The sequence below is a fragment of the Loxodonta africana genome, chromosome X (genome assembly GCF_030014295.1).
Source record: "Loxodonta africana isolate mLoxAfr1 chromosome X, mLoxAfr1.hap2, whole genome shotgun sequence".
In the NCBI taxonomy this organism is placed as follows: Eukaryota; Metazoa; Chordata; class Mammalia; order Proboscidea; family Elephantidae; genus Loxodonta; species Loxodonta africana.
In genome coordinates this window covers 175,818,281-175,840,744 of record NC_087369.1, presented here as the reverse complement: position 1 = coordinate 175,840,744, position 22,464 = coordinate 175,818,281, and the positions used below count along the sequence as shown (strand labels likewise).

Genomic DNA, 22,464 nt, shown 5'->3' with positions numbered 1-22,464 from the left:
TCAAAACATACTATACAACCACAGTAATCAAGACAGCTTGATACTGGTGTAATAATAGACACATAGACCAATGGAATGGAATTGAGAGTCCAGAAATAAACCCACACATCTATGGTCAACCGATTTTTGACAAGGGTGCTAAGTCCATTCAATGGGGAAGGAAGAGTCTTTTCAATAAGTGGTGCTGGGAAAATTGGATTTCCACATGCAGAAGAACGAGTCAGGATCCGTGCCTCACACCATACACAAAAACCAATTTGAAATGGATCAAGGACCTAAATGTGAAAACTAAAACCATAAAATTCTTAGAAGAAAATATAGGGGCATGACTGTTGGGCCTAGTTTTTAACAAGAGAGTACCTGATACGGTAACAAAAGCACAAACAGCAAAAGACAAAATAGATAAATGGGGCCTCATAAAAATTAAATACTTTCGTTCATCAAAGGACCTTATCAAAGAAGTGAAAAGACAACATACAGATTGGGAGAAAAATTTCAGGAGCTATATGTTGCTATGGGTCGGAATCGACTCGACGGCACTGGGTCTTCTATATACCTGATAAGGGTCTAATAGCCAAAAAATATATAAAACTTGTACAAGTCAGCAACAAAAGACAAAGAATCCAATCAAAACATGGGCAAAGAACTTGAATAGACATTTCACCAATGAGGATATTCGAATGGCCAACAAACACATGAAAAGATGCTCAACATCTTTAGCCATCAGAGAGATGCAAATCAAAACCATAATGAGATACCACTTCACTCCCACTAGGATGGCTAAGATTAATTAAAAAAAAAAAGGAAAATAACAAATGTTGGTGAGGATGTGGGGAAATTGGAACCCTTGTCTATTGGAGGTGGGAATGCAAAATGGTAATGTACAGCCATTGTGGAAAACAGTGTGGCAATTCCTCAAAAAAAAAAAAAATAGGACTACCATATGACCCAGCCATCCCACTCCTAGATACACACACACCCAAGGGACTTAAAAGCAGTGACTCAAACAAACATATGTACGCCAATGGTCATTACAGCACTATTCACAATAACCAAAAGACGGAAACTGTCTAAATGTCCATCAAGAGATGAGTGGGTAAACAAAATGTGGTACATACATACAATGGAATACTATTCAGCCCTAAAGGGAAATGAAGCCCTGATACGTGCCACAGTATGGATGACCTTTGAAAACATTATGCTAAATGAAGTCAGATACAAAAGGACAAATATTGTATGATCTCATCTATATGTAATGACAAGAACAGGCAAAGCTATAGACAGCGGTTATTAGTGATTACCCAGGGACAGGAGGGAGGGGGAAAGGGGGACCATTGTTTGGGTAGCAGTGAGTTTCTGTTTACGGTGATGGGAAACTTGGCACCGATTAAGCGTTTTTTAAGCGTAGTGGCTGCACAACACGATTGATATCACTAAGTTGTATACCCGATAAGACTGAATTAGCAAATATTGTGTTATATATATTTTTACAGCAACAACAAAAAGAGTAGCTGTTGATGCTGGTTATATACAATCAAACACCTCATGGGATGTGTTTTCTTGCTTTGGAGGTTTAGGGTCAAGGTTTCATGGAATATTCCAATCAACTGGCCTAATAATGTTTTTAGTGTTTCTGTTCTACCTCTTAGTTCATTGTGTAGTGCCTGGGGTCTTAAAAGCTTGTGAGCACCCATCCAAGGTGCAACAATTGGCCTTTATTCTATGGTGCAGCAGAGGAGGAAAGAGTCAGGAATCAGAGGAGGAACTGCAATGCATATCTAATTGCCTACATGAACAACTGCCCCCTTTGCCATGAGGCCAGAAGAAATGGATGGTGCCCAGCTACCATTACTATGAAAGAATTCTGATCAAAAGGGGGAAAATGTGGTATAGAATTTCAAATTCTCATTGAATCCAGACTTCCTGGAGCTACTGAGGCTGGCTGACCCCTGAGACTGTTGCCCTGAGGTAATCTTTAATCCTAAAACCTTAAACCAAAACTATTCCCTGAAGTCATCTTTAAAGAATGTCTGCCTTGAGCGTTATGCTCTTTTAAAGAATTACCTATATGTGATCATTTTTATATGTGATCATATTGACAATAGCAACTCCAAAGGTTAGATGAGAAGCTTAGGGGGTGTGATGGTTAAAGTTATGTGTAAACTTGGCTGCGCCATGATTCTTAGTGGTTTGTCAGTTATGTAATGATGTAGTCTGGCAGTTATGTAATGATGTAGTTACCCTCCATGACGTGATCTGATGTGATCAGCTAATCAGTTGTAAGGGGAGTTTCCTTGAGGGTATGGCTTGCATCCAATATATATATATATGGGAGTCTGGCAAAGCTCACTCACTTGCTCTGGATTCTGCATCTTCTTCGTCATCATCTGACCTCTGGTTCTTGGGACTTGAGCCTGCTGTATTGCCTGTCAATCTTGGGATTTGTTGGCCTCCGCAGCCTGTGAGCCAGCAGCCTGCCATCTGACCTGCTGATCTTCGGCTCGTCAGCCCCTGCATCTACGTGAGTCAGGAACTGCCTTCAGCCTGATGCCTGACCCATGGACTTGGGACTTCATGGCCTCTACGAGCACATGAGCCATTTCCTTGAGATAAATTTCTCTCTCGCTTTCTCTCTCTATATACATACACATATGCTTCACTAGTTTTGCTTCTCTAGAGAACCAGCCTAAGAAGGGGGCAGTGAATTTATGTTAATTTCACAATAACAATAATAAGAAAGAAAGAAAAAACAGTGCCCCATCTCGGGTCTTCTCTCACCTGGGGCTAGCAATCTAAGTGGTGAGGTTCAAACTGTTAGCGGAAGGTTAGAAACCCCAGTTAGTTACCCGACACTGGGAAACAGTCTGACAGATGGACTAACAGAAGGACAGGCAAGGACTCTGAACCTGACCTTCCTTCTCCTCATCTCCTCTGATTTATTGGTTAAAATCACCCTCCTTGAATCCAGACACAAAAATCCACACTTTCTATGATTCCCTTTATAAGAAATGCCCAGAACAGGCAAAGCCACAGAGACAGAAAGCTGGGGATGGGGAAGGGGGGAATGGGGACTGACCACTAACGAGTCCGGGGCTTTAGTTTGGCGCTTGTACAGCATGGTCAATGCACTAAAAGTCACTAAATTTTCCACTTTAAGATGATTAAAATGGAGAAACATCCGTTATATAAATTTTACTTCAATTAAAAAAAAATAAGCCTTGAAAGGATCAAGTAGATCAGCAACTAAATTAACTGCTAGCAAAACAAACTGACACAGAAGAAAGGGCCAAAATCAAAACATTAACCCTACATCTCGAACAAAAAGAAAGAGAGCAGCAAAAGAAGCCCACAGGCACCAGAAGAAAGCAAATAATAAAAATTAGAGCAGAGTTAAATGAAATACAGAACAGGAAAACAACTGACAGTTAACAAGACCAAAAGCTGGTTCTTTGAAAAGATCAACAAAATCAATAAGCCATTGGCCAAAATGACAATAGAGAAACGGGAGAGGAAGCAAATAACCTGAATAAGAAATGAAACGGACAATATCATAACAGACCCAGCTGAGATTAAAAGACTCAATTTTTATCAGATTACCACGAAAAATTGTACTCTAACAAATTTGAAGACCTAGAGGAAATGGATGAATTCCTAGAAACACACTAACCTACCTAAAGTGACACAAACAGAGGTAGAACAACTAAATAAACCCGTAACAAGAGATTGAAGAGGAAATTTAAAAACTCCCAACAACAACAAAAAAGCCCTGGCCCTGACAGCTTCACTGGCGAATTCTACCAAACTTTCAGGAAAGAGTTAACTCCACTACTACTAAAGGTATTTCAGAACACAGAAAAGGATGGAATACTCCCGAACTGATTCTAGAAGCCACCATCTCCCTGATACCCAAACCAGGTAAAGACACCACAAAAGAAGAAAATTACAGACCTATATCCCTCATGAACTTAGACTGGAAAATCCTCAACAGAATTCTAGCCAATAGAATTCAACAACACATCAAAAAAAAAAATAATTCAGCACGACCAAGTACGATTCATACCAGGTATGCAGGGATGGTTCAACATTAGAAAAACAATCAATGTAATCCACCACATAAAAAAAACAAAAGACAAGAATCACATGATCTTATCAACTGACGCAAAAAAGGCATTTGATGAAGTCCAACACCCATTCATGATAAAAACTCTTAGCAAAATAGGAATAGAAGAGAAATTCCTAAACATTATAAAGGGCATCTATACAAAGCCAGCAGCCAACATCATCCTAAATGGAGAGAGACTGAAAGCATTCCCCTTGAGATCGGGAACCAGGGAAGAATGGCCTTTATCACCACTCTTACTCAACACTGTGCTGAAGGTCCTAGCCAGAGAAATTAGGTTAGAAAAAGAAATAAAGGGCATCCAGATTGGCAAGGAGGAAGTAAAAGTATCTCTATTGGCAGACGACATGATCTTATACACAGAAAACCCTAAGGAATTCTCCAGAAAACTACTGAAACTAACAGAAGAGTTCGGCAGAGTCTCAGGAAACAAGATAAACGTACAAAAATCACTTGGATTCCTCTACACCAACAAAAAGAACATCGAAGAGGAAATCACCAAATCGATGCCATTTACAGTAGCCCCGAAGAGTATAAAATACTTAGGAGTAAATCTTAACAGAGATGTAAAAGACTTATACAAAGAAAACTACGATACACTTCTGCAAGAAACCAAATGAGACCTACATAAGTGGAAAAACATACCTTGCTCCTGGACAGGAAGACTTAACATTAAAAAAATGTCTATTCTACCAAAAGTGATCTATACATTTAATGCAATTCTGATCCAAATTCCGACGACATTCTTTAATGAGATGGAGAAACAAATCACCAACTTCATATGGAAGGGAAAGAGGCCCTGGATAAATAACGCATTACTGAAAAAGAAGAACAAAGTGGGAGGCCTTACTCTACCTGATTTTAGAGCCTATTATACCGCCACAGTACTGGTACTTGTACAACAACAGATACATAGACCAAGGGAACAGAATTGAGAATCCAGACATAAATCCATCCACATATGAGCAGTTGATACTTGACAAAGGCCCAAAGTCTGTTAAATGAGGAAAAGACAGTATCTTTAACAGATGGTGCTGGCATAACTGGATATCCATCTGCAAAAAAAAATGAAACAAGACCCATACCTCACACCATGCACAAAAACTAACTCAAAATGGATCAAAAACCTAAACATAAAATCTAAAACGATAAAGATCGTGGAAGAAAAAATAGGGACAACACGAGGAGCCCTAATACATGGCGTAAACAGTATACGAAACATTACTAACAATGTAGAAGAGAACCTAGATAACTGGGAGCTCCTAAAAATCAAACACCTATGCTCATCCAAAGACTTCACCAAAAGAGTAAAAAGACTACCTACAGACTGGGAAAAAGTTTTTAGCTGACATTTCCAATCAGCGCCCGATCTCTAAAATCTACATGATACTGCAAAAACTCAAGTACAAAAAGACAAATAACACAATTAAAAAATGAGCAAAGGATATGAACAGGCACTTCACCAAGGAATACATTCAGGTGGCTACCAGATACATGAGGAAACGCTCAGGATCAAAAGCCATTAGAGAAATGCAAATCAACACTACAGCGAGATTCCATCTTGCTCCAACAAGGCTGGCATTAATCCAAAAAAAAAATAATAATAATAAATGTTGGAGAGGTTGTGGAGAGACTGGAACACTTATACACTGCTGCTGTTGTTTGTTGTTGTTAGGTGCCGTTGAGTCAGTTTCGACTCATAGCGACCCCATGCAGAACAGAACGAAACACTGACCGGTCCTGCGCCATCCTTACAATTGTTGTTATGCTCAAGCTCATTGTTGCAGCAACTGTGTCAACCCACCTCATTGAGGCTCTTCCTCTTTCCCGCTGACTCTGTATGATGTCCTTCTCCAGGGACTGATCCCTCCTGACAACATGTCTAAAGTATGTAAGACACAGTCTCACCATCCTTGCTTCTAAGGAGCATTCTGGTTGCACTTCTTCCAAGACAGATTTATTCGTTCTTTTGGCAGTCCGTGGTAATATTCAATATTCTTCGCCAACAGCACAATTCAAAGGTGTCAATTCTTCTTTGGTCTTCCTTACTCATTGTCCAGCTTTCACATGCATATGATGTGATTAAAAATACCATGGCTTGGGACAGGCGCACCTTAGTCTTTAAGGTGACATCTTTGCTGTTCAACACTTTAAAGAGGTCCTTTGCAGCAGATTTACCCAATGCAACGCGTCTTTTGGGAAACCCTGGTGGTGGTTATGTGCTACAGCTGCCATCCAAAGGGTCGGCAGTTCAAATCCCCCAGGCGCTCCTTGGAAACTCTATGGGGCAGTTCTACTCTGTCCCATAGGATCGCTATGAGTCGGAATCAACTCGACAGCATGGGGTTTTTTTTTTAACGCGTCTTTTGATTTCTTGACTGCTGCTTCCAGGGCTGTTGATTGTGGATCCAAGTAAAATGAAATCCTTGACAACTTCAGCCTTTTCTCTGTTTATCATGATGTTGATCACTGGTCCAGTTGTGAGGATTTTTGTTTTCTTTATGTTGAGATGCAATCCATACTGAAGGCTGTGGTCTCTGATCTTCATCAGCAAGTGCTTCAAGTCCTCTTCACTTTCAGCAAGCAAGGTTGTGTCATCTGCATAATGCAGGTTGTTAATGAATCTTCCTCCAAGATGGATTCCCCATTCTTCTTCATATAGTCCAACTTCTCGGATTATTTGCTCAGCATACAGATTGAATAGGTATGGCGAAAGGATACAACCTTGACGCACACTTTTCCTGACTTTAAGCCAATCAGTATCCCCTTGTTCTGTCCGAACAACTGCCTCTTGGTCTATGTAAAGTTTCCCCATGAGCACAAGTAAGTGTTCTGGAATTCCCATTCTTCGCAATGTTATTCCTAATTTGTTACGATCCACACAGTCGAATGCCTTTGCATAATCAATAAAACACAGGTAACCATCCTTCTGGTATTCTCTGCTTTCAGCCAGGATCCATATGACATCAGCAATGATATCCCTGGTTCCACATCCTATTCTGAAACCGGCCTGAATTTCTGGCAGTCTCCTGTCGATATACTGCTGCAGCCGTTTCTTCAGCAAAATTTTGCTTGCGTGTGATATTAAAGATATTGTTTTATAACTTCCACATTCGGTTGGATCACCTTTCTTGGGAATAGGCATAAATATGGATCTCTTCCAGTCAGCTGGCCAGGAAGCTGTCTTCCATATTTCTTGGCATAGACGAGTGAGCACCTCCAGTGCTGCATCTGTTTGTTGAAACATCTCAATTGATACTCCGTCAATTCCTGGAGCCTTGTTTTTCGCCAATGCCTTCAGAGCAGCTTGGACTTCTTCCTTTAGTACCATCGGTTCCTGATCATATGCTACCTCTTGAAATGTTTGAACATCGACTAACTCTTTTTGGTCTAACGACTCTGTGTATTCCTTCCATCTTCTTTTGATGCTTCCTGTGTCGTTTAATATTTTCTCCATAGAATCCTTCACTATTGCAACTCGAGGCTTGAATTTTTTCTTCAGTTCTTTCAGCTTGAGAAAGGCCGAGCGTGTTCTTCCCTTTTGGTTTTCCATCTCCAGCTCTTTGCACATGTCATTATAATACTTTACTTTGTCTTCTGGAGAGGCCCTTTGAAATCTTCTGTTCAGCTCTTTTCCTTCATCATTTCTTCCTTTTGCTTTAGCCACTCGACTTTCGTTAGCAAGTTTCGGCGTCTCCTCTGACATCCATTTTGTCTTTTTTTTTTCCTGTCTTTTCAATCATCTCTTGCTTTCTTCATGTGATAATGTCCTTGATGTCATTCCAGAACTTGCCTGGTCTTCGGTCACCACTGTTCAATACATCAAATCTATTCTTCAGATGGTCTCTAATTTCAGGTGGGATATACTCAAGGTCATATTTTGGCTCTCGTGGACTTGCTCTGATTTTCTTCAGTTTCAGCTTGAACTTGCATACGAGCAATTGACGGTCTGTTCCACAGTCGGCCCCCGGCCTTGTGCTGACTGATGGTATTGAGCTTTTCCATCATCTCTTTCCACAGATGTAGTTAGTTTGATTTCTGTGTGTTCCATCTGGTGAGGTCCGTGTGTATAGTCGCTGTTTATATTGATAAAAGGAGGCATTTGCAATGAAGAAGTCGTTGGTCTTGCAAAATTCTATCACTCGATCTCTGGCATTGTTTCTGTCACCAAGGCCGTATTTTCCAACTACCGATCCTTCTTCTTCGTTTCCAATTTTCACATTTCAATCACCAGTAAGTATCAACGCATCTTGATAGCATGTTTGATTAATTTCAGACTGCAGCAGCTGATAAAAATCTTCTATTTCTTTATCTTTGGCCTTAGTGGTTGGTGTGCAAATTTGAGTAATAGTTGCATTAACTGGTCTTCCTTGTAGGTGTATGGATATTATCCTATCACTGACAGCATTGTTCTTCAGGATAGATCATGAAATGTTCTTTTTGATGATGAATGCAACACCATTCCTCTTCAAGTTCTCATTCCCAGCATAGTAGACTATATGATTGTCCGATTCAAAATGGCCAAAACCAGTTCATTTCAGCTCACTAATGCCTAGGATATCGATGTTTATACGTTCCATTTCATTTTCAAAGATTTCCAATTTTCCTAGATTCATACTTTCTACATTCCACATTCTGATTATTACTGGACGTTGGCAGCTGTTTCTTCTCATTTTGAGTCGTGCCGCATCAGGAAATGAAGGTCCCGAAAGCTTTACTCCAACCACGTCATTAAGGTCGACTCTACTTTGAGGAGGCAGCTCTTCCCCAGTCATCTTTTGAGTGCCTTCCAACCTGGGGGGCTCATCTTCCAGCACTGTATCAGACAATGTTCCGCTGCTATTCATAAGGTTTTCACTGGCCAATGCTTTTCAGAAGTAGACTGCCGGGTCCTTCTTCCTAGTCTGTCTTAGTCTGGAAGCTCAGCTGAAACCTGTCCTCCATGGGTGACCCTGCCGGTATCTGAATACCGGTGGCATAGCTTCCAGCACCACAGCAACACACAAGCCCCCAGATTATGACAAACTGACAGACACGTGGGGGATACACTGCTGCTGAGAATGTAAAATGATATAACCAGTTTGGAAATGGATTTGGCACTTCGTTAAAAAGCTAGAAATAGAACTAACATAAGATCCAGTGATCTCACTCCTTGGCATATATCCTAGAGAAATAAAAGCCCTAACACGAATAGATATATGCACACCCATGCTCATTGCAGCATGTTCACAACAGCAAAAAGATGAAAACAACCAAGGTGTCCATCAACGGGCGAATGGATAAACAAATTTTGGTACATACACACAATGGAATACTACGCATCGATAAAGAACAGTGATGAATCTGAGAAACATTTCATAACATGGAGCAATCTGGAAGGCATTACGCTGAGTGAAATTAGTCCGTTGCAAAAGGACAAATATTGTATGAGACCACTAATATAAGAACTCAAGAAAAGGTTTAAACATAGAAGAAAATATTCTTTCATGGTTACGAGTGTAGGGAGGGAGGAAGACGAGAATTCACTAACTAGATAGTAGATAAGAATTATCTTAAGTGAAGGGAAAGACAGCACACAATACAGGGGAAGCCAGCACAACTGGACTAAACTGAAAGCTAAGATGTTTCCTGAACACAACGAAACACTTCGAGGAACAGAGTAGCAGCGGCAGGGGTCTGGGAACCATGGTTTCGGGGAACATTTAGGTCAATTGGCATAACAAAGTTCATTAAGAAAATGTCCCGTATCCCACTTTGGAGAGTGGCGTCTGGGGCCTTAAGTGCTAGCAAGCAGCCATCTAAGATGCATGAATTGGTCTTAACCCACCTGGATCAAATGAGAATGAAGAACACCAAGGACACAAGGTAATTATGGGCCCAAGAGACAGAAAGGACCACATAAACCAGAGACTCCATCAGCATGAGACCAGAAGAGCTAGATGGTGCCCGATACCACCAATGACTGCCCTGACGGGAAACATAACAGAGAGTCCCCGGCAGAGCAGGAGAAAAGCGTGGTGCAGAACTCAAATTCACGTGAAAAGACCAGACTTAATGGTTTGACTGGGACTGGAGGAACACCTGAGGACATGGTCCCTGGACTCTCTGTTAACTCAGAAGTAGAACCATTCCCGAAGCCAACTCTTCAGACAAAGATTAGACTGGACTATAAAACATAAAATAATACTCGTGAAGACTGTGCTTCTTAGTTCAAGTAGATACACGAGACTGAATGAGCAGCTCCTGTCCAGAGGCGGGATGAGAAGGCAGAAAGGGATAGGAGCTGGTTGAATGGACATGGGAAACCCGGGGTGGAAAGGGGGAGTGTGCTGTCACATTACAAGGATTGCAACTAGGGTCCCATAACAATATGTATAAAAATTTTTGTACGAGAAGTTAACTTGAGCTGTAAACTTTCACCTAAAGCACAATAAAAAACAAAACAAAAAACCTGACACACTTTAATGGAAGAGAAATGGGGAGGTGGTTCCTCAAAAAGATGAACATAGAATTCCTACATGACCCAGCAATTCCACTCCGAGGTATAGACCCAAGAGACTTGAGAGAAGGGACCAAAGCAGATACTTGCACACCAGCGTTCATTGCAGGATTATTCACAAGAGCCAAAAGGTGGAAACAATCCAAGCACCCATCAACAGATGACTGGATAAAGGAGATGTGGCAATATGTACAATGGAATATTATTCAGCCATAAAAAATAATGAAGTGGTGATATAGGCCATGACATGGATGAATACCGGAGTAAAGACAAAACATTATATGGTCTTACTTATGTATGGCGAATAGGCAAATGCATAGAGTCAGAAAGGAGATTAGAGTTTACTGGGGGCTGGGGTGAGGGAGAATGGGGGGTGACTGCTTTTGGGGTGATGGCAGTGATCTGGAACTAGATAGCAGTGGTGTTTGCACAACACTGAATACTAACCGCTGCTGAATTATACGCTCTAAAATGGTGACATTTTTGGTATGTGAATTTCATCGCAGTAAAAAAAAAAATGCAGCGGAAAAAAAAAAGCTCTCATGACCTGGTTCTCAGCCTGAGCCCTTTGGCTTGTGCCACCACCTGTCAGGTGTGGGCTTCCCTCAGCTTAGTCTCTGTCCTGGGCCTCAAATCGATGGAACCCATGCATACCTGTCAGCCCCAGGCCTTGTGGGTAGGAGAGGCCCTGGTGCCCACCTGAGTAATGCAGGCCCCTGTGAAGGCCACAATCACTGCTACCACGTTAACCGTCAACTGGAACTGCAGGAACTTGGAGATGCTGTCATAGACGTTACGGCCCCACATCACTGCCTTGACAATGCTGGTGAAGTTGTCGTCTGTCAGGATGATGTCAGAGGCCTCCTTGGCCACATCTGTCCCTGCGATGCCCTGGGGTGCACACACACACACACACACACACAGTGTCCGTGGGGTCCCCTTCCTAGCCCTCCTCGATGACCCACTGGGGGCTGCCTCCACTCTTCCCTTCCAAACCAAGCTCTCCCCAGCTGGGAACAGCCCTTGTCTTTATCCCTTGATGTACAATGAATGGCAAGTTGTCTCACGTCATGGCAAGAGAGGCTTTGCTCATAAGATACAGAAGGAGCTGAGGACATGGCCAAGTGCACTTCAACTGACGCACTTCTAAGACCCAGCCCCTGTGACGTGGCACCAGGCAGCTTTCTGCCCCATATTAGTGCCTTAAAGAGGCTTTCTCCTTTAGGAGCTCCCACCAGCCCTGGGTGGGTGGAGGCCTTTGGTGAAGCAAGGCCAAAACTGTGTCTGGAGGAGACTGCATCATCTGATCCTTTGGTGACTTTAATGCAGCTACCCCTCACCTGCCCTCTGTAGGGCCCGGAGGCTGAGTTCAACCACGTGGGTGATGAATCCATTAATGAGGCCCCCAAAAAATCCTTGGACATGGAAGCTCCCATGTACTTTCTGGTTGGTGACAGAATCAATGCTGGGATGGTAAAGCATCTCTGGGGACTCAGGAGCTCTGCTTTGGGGACCCTCCCAGGCCTCACCCTATGTATCTCTTCTTTATGTTAGTCCTGATTTGTATCCTTTACAATAAAGCTATCATCCTGAGCATAGTGCTTTCCTGAGTTCTGTGAGTCATTCTAGTAAAGTACCAAACCCAAGTGGGTAGTGGGAACCATGAACTTGTAGATCCAAAGTGCAGGTTCCTCATGGCCCCTGAGCTTGTAGCTGGTGTCGCGAGGGGTAGTGGTAACCCCAAATTTGTAGTCAGTTGGCCAGAAGTGTGGGTGGCTTGGGAACCCCTAAAACTCGTGGCTGTGTCTGAGGTCTTGGGTAGCCTTGGATAGTCTGGAGGGCTGAGCTCCCTCCCTAGCTCTGGTGGTTAGGGCCAGAGAGGAGCCACATGGCAACGGGAGAATTGACTCACTTGATATTTAGGGATGCCACTAACCAGATTTGGGGCCAGGAGTCCTGCTTAGACGAAGGGTTTCTTTAGGTGAATGGGAAGAGGAGCAATGGCAGGCAGGCACTATGACTGACATACTTCTGTGCCCCCATTCCCTCCCCCGGGTGATGTGGCTGGGCCCACTGTCACCTCGGATGTCATCACGCCAAATGCCTTTAAACAAGTCACATGTGTGTCCCCTGATGGGCAGGACTCATGGAGGCCTGAGTGACAGGATGTGAGGGAAAGAACCTTCTAACCTTCTACTACCTGCTCCAACACCGGCTCCCACCTTCTGGCACAAAGTTAATGGCAGGAAGACCCAACGGCCACCCTGCTGTAGCATGCCAAGGAGGGGCTGGCAATGAAGGCCTACCATAGCGAAGCCCACGTCAGCCTTCTTGAGAGCTGGCCCGTCGTTGGTGCCATCTCCGGTCACAGCCACCACCTGCCTCTGCTCCCCGGTCACGCTGTCGATAATCCCTGGAACACAGGGTGGGACAAGGCGGGGCTGGCACCACCTGTTACCACAGCCCAGCATCACCCAGCTTGGGGGCTGCTGTGCCTACCACCCCTGACCTTCAGTGGCTCCCTGTCATCTGCGGGATGAGGTCCCTGTGACTTAACCAGGCAGACCCCCATCTTCTTCCTTCCATCCAGCCCATTGCCCTGTGGGGCTTGCTGTGCAGGGGTAGAAGGTGATAAAGATGCTGTGATTTGGTAGAAGGGAGGGGCCCAGGGGGAGCTCCCCAGATGCCTCGTACACCTTGGTGTCACTCTGTGACTTGGATAAATAGACCCCTCTCCTGGACCTCAGTTTCCCGTCTTCTATATCAAGGGGATGGGCAGCTTGGGTATCTTCACATCGAGCTCTGCCAGCTCCTCTAGGTCCCCCAAACACTGACGGTGCCGGGCCTGCTTAGGATCACCCCAATTCCACTGTCCTGGAGAGGGAGTGAGGAGCTGAGAAGGTGACCAGACTGGCCATGTGTCCCGTTAACACAGAATCCGGCTGGAACAAGAGACTTCTGAAGTCCTCTGCTAAAAGCAGAGGGGGGATCCACACGGCAGCCCACTAAGTGCGTCTCCATCATTATCTTCACTTTGCCCATGGGGAAACTGAGGCTCAGTATGTCTACCAGCGCTGGTCTAGAGCTGGGGACCCTAGTTCCCACCTTGGGAATGGGAATGGGTAGGGTGAGTGTGTGGGGTGTAGCAAGCTCGTTTACCTTTGACCAGAGTGTGCTTGTCGGTGGGAGAAGAGCGGGCGAGAACCCTCAACTTGGGCCACACCTTGTCCAGCCGCTCCTGTTCTATCTGGGGGAGGGGAGCACATAGAAGCTGCCGAGCTCAGGTGGCACACCAGGCCGATGAGGAGGGCTGAAGCAGGGTAAGATGGGGAAGGGCAGGGCCCAGTAGGATGAAGAAACAGCCAGAACCCTGGACCGAGGTGGGCAGAGGTCCTGCAGCCCCCCAGTAACAACACAGCCAGCCAAGAGGCTGCCGGCCCGGCTCTACATAGACTTGGCCTGCATAACCAAGGACGCAGAGCCCTACCCCGACCACGAAGGGGACCAGGGATGGCTTGGAACACGTGCTATCCCCTTGGCCTTCCCCAGAGAATCCTCAACCATGCTTGTCTCTTAACTCTCAGTCTGCGCTAGGGCTTGAACTCTTCCCCAGCGGAAGCATGATGTGGATGGGCCCAGCGGCGGAGCCGGCAGGAGCGGGGACTACCTCGCCCTTCTCGTTGCGGATCCGCCGGTTGAACTCCTTTCCCTCCAGGCACAGGAAGTCCTCCCCAGGCTGGATGATGCCGCACTTGACCGCAATGGCCCGGGCAGTGTTGATGTTGTCCCCGGTCACCATGCGCACGGTGATGCCAGCACGCTGGCACTTGCGGATAGCTTCAGGGACCTACCGGAGATGGGGAAGTGGGTGTCAGGGCTCCAGCTTTTTAAGGAATAACTCTTTCTGAGGCTGGATCTTTTACACGCTGAGGGGTTCTCATTGCTTGCTAGGGGAAATGGAATGTTGTTTTGGGCACAAAGCATGGCTCTTTATTTCCAAATATAATATTAGGTCCTGGAAGAAAAGAAAGAGGGCGCAGCACCCGCGCACAGGGGAGACAATGGTCCCAGAGACTGCAGGGGGACGGCAGCCAGAGAGAGTGGGCGGATGATGCCCCTGAGCTAGGGCCATTGAACGGGGGGTGGGGTGGGGAGAAGGGGGGGCAGGAGCGGTTCAAGGGTGGAAGATGAGCAAGGAGGTCGGGCCTAGGCCTGTGAGGGCCAGGAGGAGGCCCCTGAGCTGGGCCTCCCAGGCCAGGAGGAGGAGTGGGTGCCAGGGCGGAGGGGAGGTAGAGGCTGGGAGCCCCCCAACCCCGAGAGCACCCAGGGAAGGTGATCAGGGGCAGAGCCAGGTCTGAAGTCTAGGAGGGTGTGCAACCTCAGCCAGGGAGAGAGAGAGAGAAGACAGGGGCCCCACTCAGGCTGTGACAGTGACTCAGTGATCCCTGCATCACATACTGCAAAGTGGCCCAAAGGGCAAGTCGTGGGAAGAGTCCATCTCAGTGAAGGGGCTTGTACCCCGTGCCCCCCAGTAATGTCTCCTGGCTCCCAGCTGAGGGACATTGCCTGTCTTTTGGGATCTTGGAATATAGGCTAACGAGATCCTGAGCTCAAGGATGACAACTTCCCTCCTGGCCCCAAAGCGTGTGGAAGGCAGCCCTCTGCTGCCACCAAGTGACCACAAAGAGCAGCGGCCACTCGCTGGTTTGCAGCAGCAAAAAGGCCCCACGCCCCGCAGCCGGGGGCACTAGTTTCTGCCTGCACTGCTCCGGGGCCAGAGCTCCTGCCTCCTCCCAAGGCAGCCTCCCTCGTGGAACCTAAACTGTCCGAGTCCTTTTTTACTGGTGTTGCTGCCAGCCAGCCCCATCCTGCCTGCTCCCCCAGCGCTGACATGCAGAGCACCCTGGCAATCCTCTGGCCGCAGCCGTTCCCTGCCTCCACGAATCCCGGCAGGTGTCCCAGGGTCTGTCCACCCTCCCCGCCAGTCAGCTGGCAGCACCAGCACTCAGCTGAGCCTGCCCTGTGCCTTCCTCGGCCAGTCTGGACTTGCCTCCCCAGCCTGCACTCTGTGAGGCTACTCTCAAGCCACAAAAGAGCTGTCCTTGGGCCCCTCCGCCAAGGCCAGTTCTGGGTGGAGAACGCGCAGTCCCTCTCCCTGCCTCTGTGACAGACAAGCAGTCTGCCTTGGGGGCCATTCATGGCTTCTCCCCACTCTGAGCTTCCACACGAACCCGGACACTAAGCCTTCATGACTTTGTTCTCTTGGCTGCTGCCTATGTTAGAAACTCTCTCAAATGAAAACTTACACAAACAATAATATCCCACTTCTGAGAACCCAGGGCAGGGTGGGCTGCAGCAGGAGTCTTGACCTTGACTAAGAGAAGGGCCAGGCCTCCCCACACCTATGTGTGGCAGTTCCAGAAGGTTCCTCCACCCTTCCCCCAGCCTGGCCTCATTTGGGCTTCTGTAAATGAGTGACTTGGAGCAGAAGGCGGGCGCCGCTGTTGTGTTTCTGAGAACTGGGGGAGCCTGCAGGGCTCCTTGGCCGGCTCTCTGAGCAGCATGAGGCCAAACAGGCTCCCTCCTCTGTCCTGCCGCATTAGCGGCCGAGGTGGGAGGGGAAGGCAGGCTGGTGGCTGGCGTGCAGAGATGGCTTTGGTCCAGGGCCTTGAGAGTCTGGGAACGTTGCCTTTCTGGGTCTGTGGAACACTCCAAACAGGCGCTCTCAGCTTCACGCAGCCCCAGCAAGCCAAACTGCTGGCTCCTAACGGGCAAGTTCTGACCTGGGTGTTCCCAGGGTGGCCCTGCCTAACCGTGCCAGCACCCCTTCCCTCTACTCTTCCTACAGGCACCTCTGCTCAGCTGTGTCCCGGGAAGACCGGGAGGCGGCTCATCCACCATTCAGTCCTTGCTGGGCTTCTCCTTCTCACTGGAGCTCTCTCCCTACCTCTCGGTGCCCAGCTTCCAAGGGCAACTCAGAGAGGAGGGCGTGCCTACCTCCGGCCGCACAGGGTCCTCGATGCCCACCACAGCGATGCAGGTGAGGTCGCCCACGACCTCGTTCTCGTTGTCCCATTCAGGCTCCTGGCCCGCGGAGAAGTCGCGGTAGGCAATGCAGATGGTGCGGAGGCCATCGCAGGCCATCGGCTCAATGATCTTCTTCACCATCTCATCCCGGTCCCGCGGACGGAAGCTGCGGAGTTCACCGTTGCTATTTAAGATGTTGGAACACCTAAGGCAGGGAACAGGAGACAGCCCTGGTAAAACAAAGAGGGAGCTGGGGGCAGAGCAGTCAGCTCAGGCAGACCCCCAAGGCCACAGGGGATCTCGTCCAAGGACGGAGGGTCCCTGGTGTGGACCCAGAGACCTGGGTGGGAGGCAGACTATACCACGGACCTGATGGCTGGTGTGGTAAATCAGTTTCACTTCTCTGGGTTTTGGGCAAAGTCATGGAACACTGGCAAAAACTTACTGCCACTGGCAGTGAGCTCTAAGTGGGTAGTGTGGATGTGATAGACAATGGAGCCACAGGAAGGAGGGCAGCAACCTCAGTATGAACTCTGACAACCCTGGAAGCTTCCAGAAGCTTTTTCCAGAAGGGACCAGGAAGGCTGGCAGGATTCAAATGGGGGAGAGGTGGTCTTTGTGCCAGGTTGAGGAGGCTGTACCAAGGCAGAATTGGGCGGGACAGCGTTCTGGGGGGGTAGTGATAAGCAGGAGCCAAGGCAGAGCCAGGTGGGGGTGCACCGTGGTTGCCCTGTCGGATAAGAGCAGAGGGCAGGGTGAGCCTAGAGGCCCTCAGAAGGCCGGCAACGAGCAGGGGATGGCATGAGAAGATTCTTGTCTTACAAGGTGGCTCTGGGGTGTATAAGGAGCCAGGGGAGGGCAGGTGGGGGCTGAGCAGGCCCGAGAGGAGATTGGCAGAGCGGGGGACTTGGAGGTGTGCTGTGTGGCCACCTCCAACTCATTTTTAACATCTGTTGTTGTTAGTTGCCGTCGAGTTGGTTCTGACTCATAGCGACCCTATGCACAACAGAACGAAACACTGCCCAGTCCTGAGCCATCCTTACAATCGTTGTTATACTTGAGCTCACTGTTGCAGTCACTGTGTCAATCCACCTCGTTGAGGGTCTTCCTCTTTTCCGCTGACCCTGTACTCTGCCAAGCGTGATGTCCTTCTCCAGGGACTGATTCCTCTTGACAACATGTCCAAAGTATGTAAGACGCAGTCTTGCCCTCCTTGCCTCTAAGGAGCATTCTGGCCGCACTTCTCCCAAGACAGATTTGGTTGTTCTTTCAATATTCTTCGCCAACACCACAATTCAAAGGCGTCAACTCTTCTTCAGTCTTCCTTATTCATTGCCCAGCTTTCACATGCATATGATGCGATTGAAAACACCATGGCTTGGGTCAGGCACACCTTAGTCTTCAGGGTGACATCTTTGCTGTCCAACACTTTGAAGAGGTCCTTTGCAGCAGATTTACCCAATGCAATGCGTCTTTTGATTTCTTGACTGCTGCTTCCATGGCTGTTGATTGTGGATCCAAGGAAAATGAAATCCTTGACAACTTCAATCTTTTCTCCGTTTATCATGATGTTGCTCATTGGTCCAGTTGTGAGGATTTTTGTTTTCTTTATGTTGAGGTGCAGCCAATACTGAAGGCTGTGGTCTTTGATCTTCATTAGTAAGTGCTTCAAGGCCTCTTCACTTTCAGCAAACAAGGTTGTGTCATCAGCATAACGCAGGTTGTTAATGAGTCTTCCTCCAATCCTGATGCCCCGTTCTTCTTCATATAGTCCGGCTTCTCGTATTATTTGTTCAGCATACAGATTAAGTACGCATGGTGCAAGAATACAACCCTGACGCACACCTTTCCTGACTTTAAACCAATCAGTATCCCCTTGTTCTGTTCGAACAACTGCCTCTTGATCTATGTAAAGGTTCCTCATGAGCACAATTAAGTGCTCTGGAATTCCCATTCTCCACAATGTTATCCATAATTTGTTATGATCCACACAGTCGAATGCTTTTGCACAGTCAATAAAACACAGGTTTTTTTTAAACATCCTTCTGGTGTTCTCTGCTTTCAGCCAGGAGCCATCTGACATCAGCAATGATATCCCTGGTTCCACGTCCTCTTCTGAAACCGGCCTGAATTTCTGGCAGTTCCCTGTCAATATACTGCTGTAGCCGTTTTGAATGATCTTCAGCAAAATTTTGCTTGCGTGTGATATTAATGATATTGTTCTATAATTTCCACATTTGGTTGGATCACCTTTCTTGGGAAAAGGCATAAACATGGATCTCTTCCGTTCAGTTGGCCAGGAAGCTGTCTTCCATATTTCTTGGCATAGACGAGTGAACACCTCCAGCGCTGCATCTGTTTGTTGAAACATCTCAATTTGTATTCCATGAATTCCTGGAGCCTTGTTTTTTGCCAAAGCCTTCAGAGCAGCTTGGACTTCTTCCTTCGGTGCCATCGGTTCCTGATCATATGCCACCTCTTGAAATGTTTGAATATCAACTAATTCTTTTTGGTATAATGACTCTGTGTATTCCTTCCATCTTCTTTTGATGCTTCCTGTGTCGTTTAATATCTTCCCCATGGAATCCTTCACTATTGCAACTCGAGGCTTGAATTTTTTCTTTAGTTCTTTCAGCTTGAGAAACGCCAAGCATGTTCTTCCCTTTTGGTTTTCCATTTCCAGCTCTTTGCACATGTCATTATAATACTTTGTCTTCTCGAGAGGCCCTTTGAAACCTTCTGTTCAGTTCTTTTACTTCATCAATTCTTCCTTTTGCTTTAGCAGCTCAACACTCAAGAGCAAGTTTCAGAGTCTCCTCTGACATCCATCTTGGTCTTTTCTTTCTTTCCTGTCTTTTCAGTGACCTCTTGCTTTCTTCATGGATGATGTCCTTGATGTCATTCCACAACTCGTCTGGTCTGCGGTCACTAGTGTTCAATGCGTCAAATCTGTTCTTGAGATGGTCTCTAAATTCAGGTGGGATATACTCAAGGTCATATTTTGGCTCTTGTGGACTTGTTCTGATTTTCTTCAGTTTCAGCTTGAACTTGCGTATGAGCAGTTGATGGTCTGCTCCACAGTCAGCCCCTGGCCTTGTTCTGACTGATGATATTGAACTTTTCCATCATCTCCTTCCACAGATGTAGTCAATTTGATTTCTGTGTGCTCCATCTGGCGAGGTCCATGTGTATAGTTGCTTGCTGTTTATGTTGGTGAAAGAAGGTATTTGCAATGAAGAAGTCGTCGGTCTTGCAAAATTCTATCATTCGATCTCCGGCATTGTTTGTATCACCGAGGCCGTATTTTCAACTACCGATCCTTCTTTGTTTCCAACTTTCGCGTTAAAATCACCAGTAATTATCAATGCATCCTGATTGCATGTTCGATCAATTTCAGGCTGCAGCAGCTGATGAAAAATCTATTTCTTCATCTTTGGCTCTAGTGGTTGGTGTGTAAATTTGAATAATAGTCGTATTAACTGGTCTTCCTTGTAGCCGTATGGATATTATCCTATTACTGACAGCGTTGTACTTCAGGATAGATCTTGAAACATTCTTTTTGACGATGAATGCAACGCCATTCCTCTTCGAGTTGTCATTCCCACCATAGTAGACTATATGATTGTCTGAATCAAAATGGCCAATACCAGTCCATTTCAGCTCACTAATGCCTAGGATATCGATGTTTATGTGTTCCATTTCATTTTTGACAATTTCCAATTTTCCTAAATTCATACTTAGTACATTCCAGGTTCCGATTATTAATGGATGTTTGCAGCTGTTTCTTCTCATTTCGAGTCATGCCACATCAGCAAATGAAGGTCCCGAAAGCTTTACTCCATCCACGTCATTCAGGTCGGCTCTACTTTGAGGAGGCAGCTCTTCCCCAGTCATCTTTTGAGGGCGTTCCAACCTGGGGGGCTCATCTTCCAGCACTATATCAGACAATGTTCCGCTGCTATTCATAAGGTTTTCACTGGCCAATGCTTTTCAGAAGTAGACTGCCGGGTCCTTCTTCCTAGTCTGTCTTAGTCTGGAAGCTCAGCTGAAACCTGTCCTCCATGGGTGACCCTGCTGGTATCTGAATACCGGTGGCATAGCTTCCAGCATCACAGCAACACACAAGCCCCCACAGTACGACAAACTGACAGGCACGTGGAGGTTAACAGCTGTATTGAGATACAATTCACATAATATACATTTCACCCCTTTGAAATGTATAATTCAATGGTTTTCAGTGTATTCGCAGATTTGCACGGGTATCACCACTATAGAATTCCAGAACATTTCCATCGGCCCAAAAAGAAACCCCACCCCCAGCCCTAAGGCCCCCTAATCTCCTACCCAGCTTCTCACTCACTTTTTGAGGAGAATCTCTGAGGCCCCCTTGCTGAAGAGGCGGAAGCCACCGTCGGGCATGCAGATGACTGTGCTCATGGACTTTCGGACTGAGTTGAAGGTGTACACTTTGTAAAGCTTATCTTCTGGAATCTGCTCTCGCACTGTCTGGAAGTCCCGCTTGAGGTCCAGGACAAAGCCCAGGAGAGCACACTCCGTTTTATTGCCCACTTGGCGTGGAAGGGCACCTTCCTTCTCTGGAGGCTGCAAGGCCAAGAGAGTACCCATGGCATCAGGGGCCCACATCCATCCTCCCCACTCTCCCTGGGGCCCTGGTACCAAGCCCAGCCACCACCACCAGGTCACTTAGGGTGTAGGTGGCAGAGAGCAGAGGTGGATCTCCTGTGTGGCCTGGATGGCTGTGCCCCAGCTGCAAAGCCACCCTCTGGCGGGCAGCTTTCCCATCATTCCCTGTCAGCGCCCCCTGGACCATCCGAGGTCTAGTGAAAGGCACTTAAGAGAGCACAGGAAACCCCTAGCCCACCCGTGGCCCGCCCACCCGTGCGCTGGCAGCTCACTAGTATTTTGGTGGTGTAGGCACTGTTGATGGAGATGGCATGGACCAAGAGGTCGAGGATCTTGGGGGTGAGGGCGCTGGGGGCTGGGACCTCCTTGTAGTGGGTGTCCCCCAGGTAGGACTGGACCACGGTCATGCGGTTGGTGGTGAGTGTGCCCGTCTTGTCGGAGCAGATGGCTGTGGCATTGCCCATGGTCTCACAGGCATCCAGGTGGCGCACCAGGTTGTTGTCCTTCATCATTTTCTGTGAGAGGCACAGATGGGAGCCTGGGTAGCCACAGTCCGTGTGGTCCTCAGCTTAGTGGGGATGGGCATGACCAAGAGTGTCCATGCGAACCTTCTCAAACCCTCTGCTCTGCTCGACCAGCTCCACACTGGGCATTGCCAGCCTGGAGCAGAGTTGATGGCCACACACCCACCCACCTGCCAGGCTGACCTGGCAATGCTGCAAGGCACTTGGTGCGAGGTAGCCAAAAGCCAGGGTGCATGCCTGCAAGACGTGAAGAATCCAAGCCACCAGGGCAGTCCCTCCCCCAGCCCTCTGCCTGCACACCCCCGCCTTGGGCTCCCTGCTGGCCCCGAGGCTCCCCCACGCTCCGCCCATTGCCCTCCTCCACCGCGTCCTCCCCACCTCAGCCTCTGCAAGCAGCACCAGCAGCCGCCACCTCGTGGCCCCTCCATCCTCCTGCCACACCTATCATCCTGCCAAGGCCAAGCCTAAAAAGTTCCGTCCAGCAGCACCTTCTCCAGACGGAGCAGAGTGCCCAGGAAGCTCGGTGGGGAAACCGTACTGCCTGCGGGGTGCTGGCCTGAGGGGTCAGGTGGCTGAGCCACCCTCGGGGCTCCTGCTCCAACCCTTCCTGACTCTGCACCCCCTCATCCAAGTCACAGGACTAACTGCCG

General features: G+C 47.4%; 1 protein-coding gene across 2 annotated transcripts in view; it reads right to left on the bottom strand.

The window, feature by feature from the left end:
* Positions 1 to 22,464, bottom strand: part of ATP2B3 (ATPase plasma membrane Ca2+ transporting 3) — a 78,275-nt gene that overhangs the window by 24,834 nt on the left and 30,977 nt on the right. For both annotated transcript variants that reach the window (XM_064277743.1, XM_064277742.1), the window contains exons 10-16: positions 21,563 to 21,805; positions 21,007 to 21,248; positions 16,617 to 16,851; positions 14,287 to 14,466; positions 13,779 to 13,866; positions 12,926 to 13,032; positions 11,319 to 11,510 (exon numbers count right to left, since the gene is read on the bottom strand). In XM_064277743.1, coding sequence (XP_064133813.1) covers positions 11,319 to 11,510; positions 12,926 to 13,032; positions 13,779 to 13,866; positions 14,287 to 14,466; positions 16,617 to 16,851; positions 21,007 to 21,248; positions 21,563 to 21,805 — 1,287 coding nt within the window. The remainder of the gene's footprint in view (positions 1 to 11,318; positions 11,511 to 12,925; positions 13,033 to 13,778; positions 13,867 to 14,286; positions 14,467 to 16,616; positions 16,852 to 21,006; positions 21,249 to 21,562; positions 21,806 to 22,464) is intronic.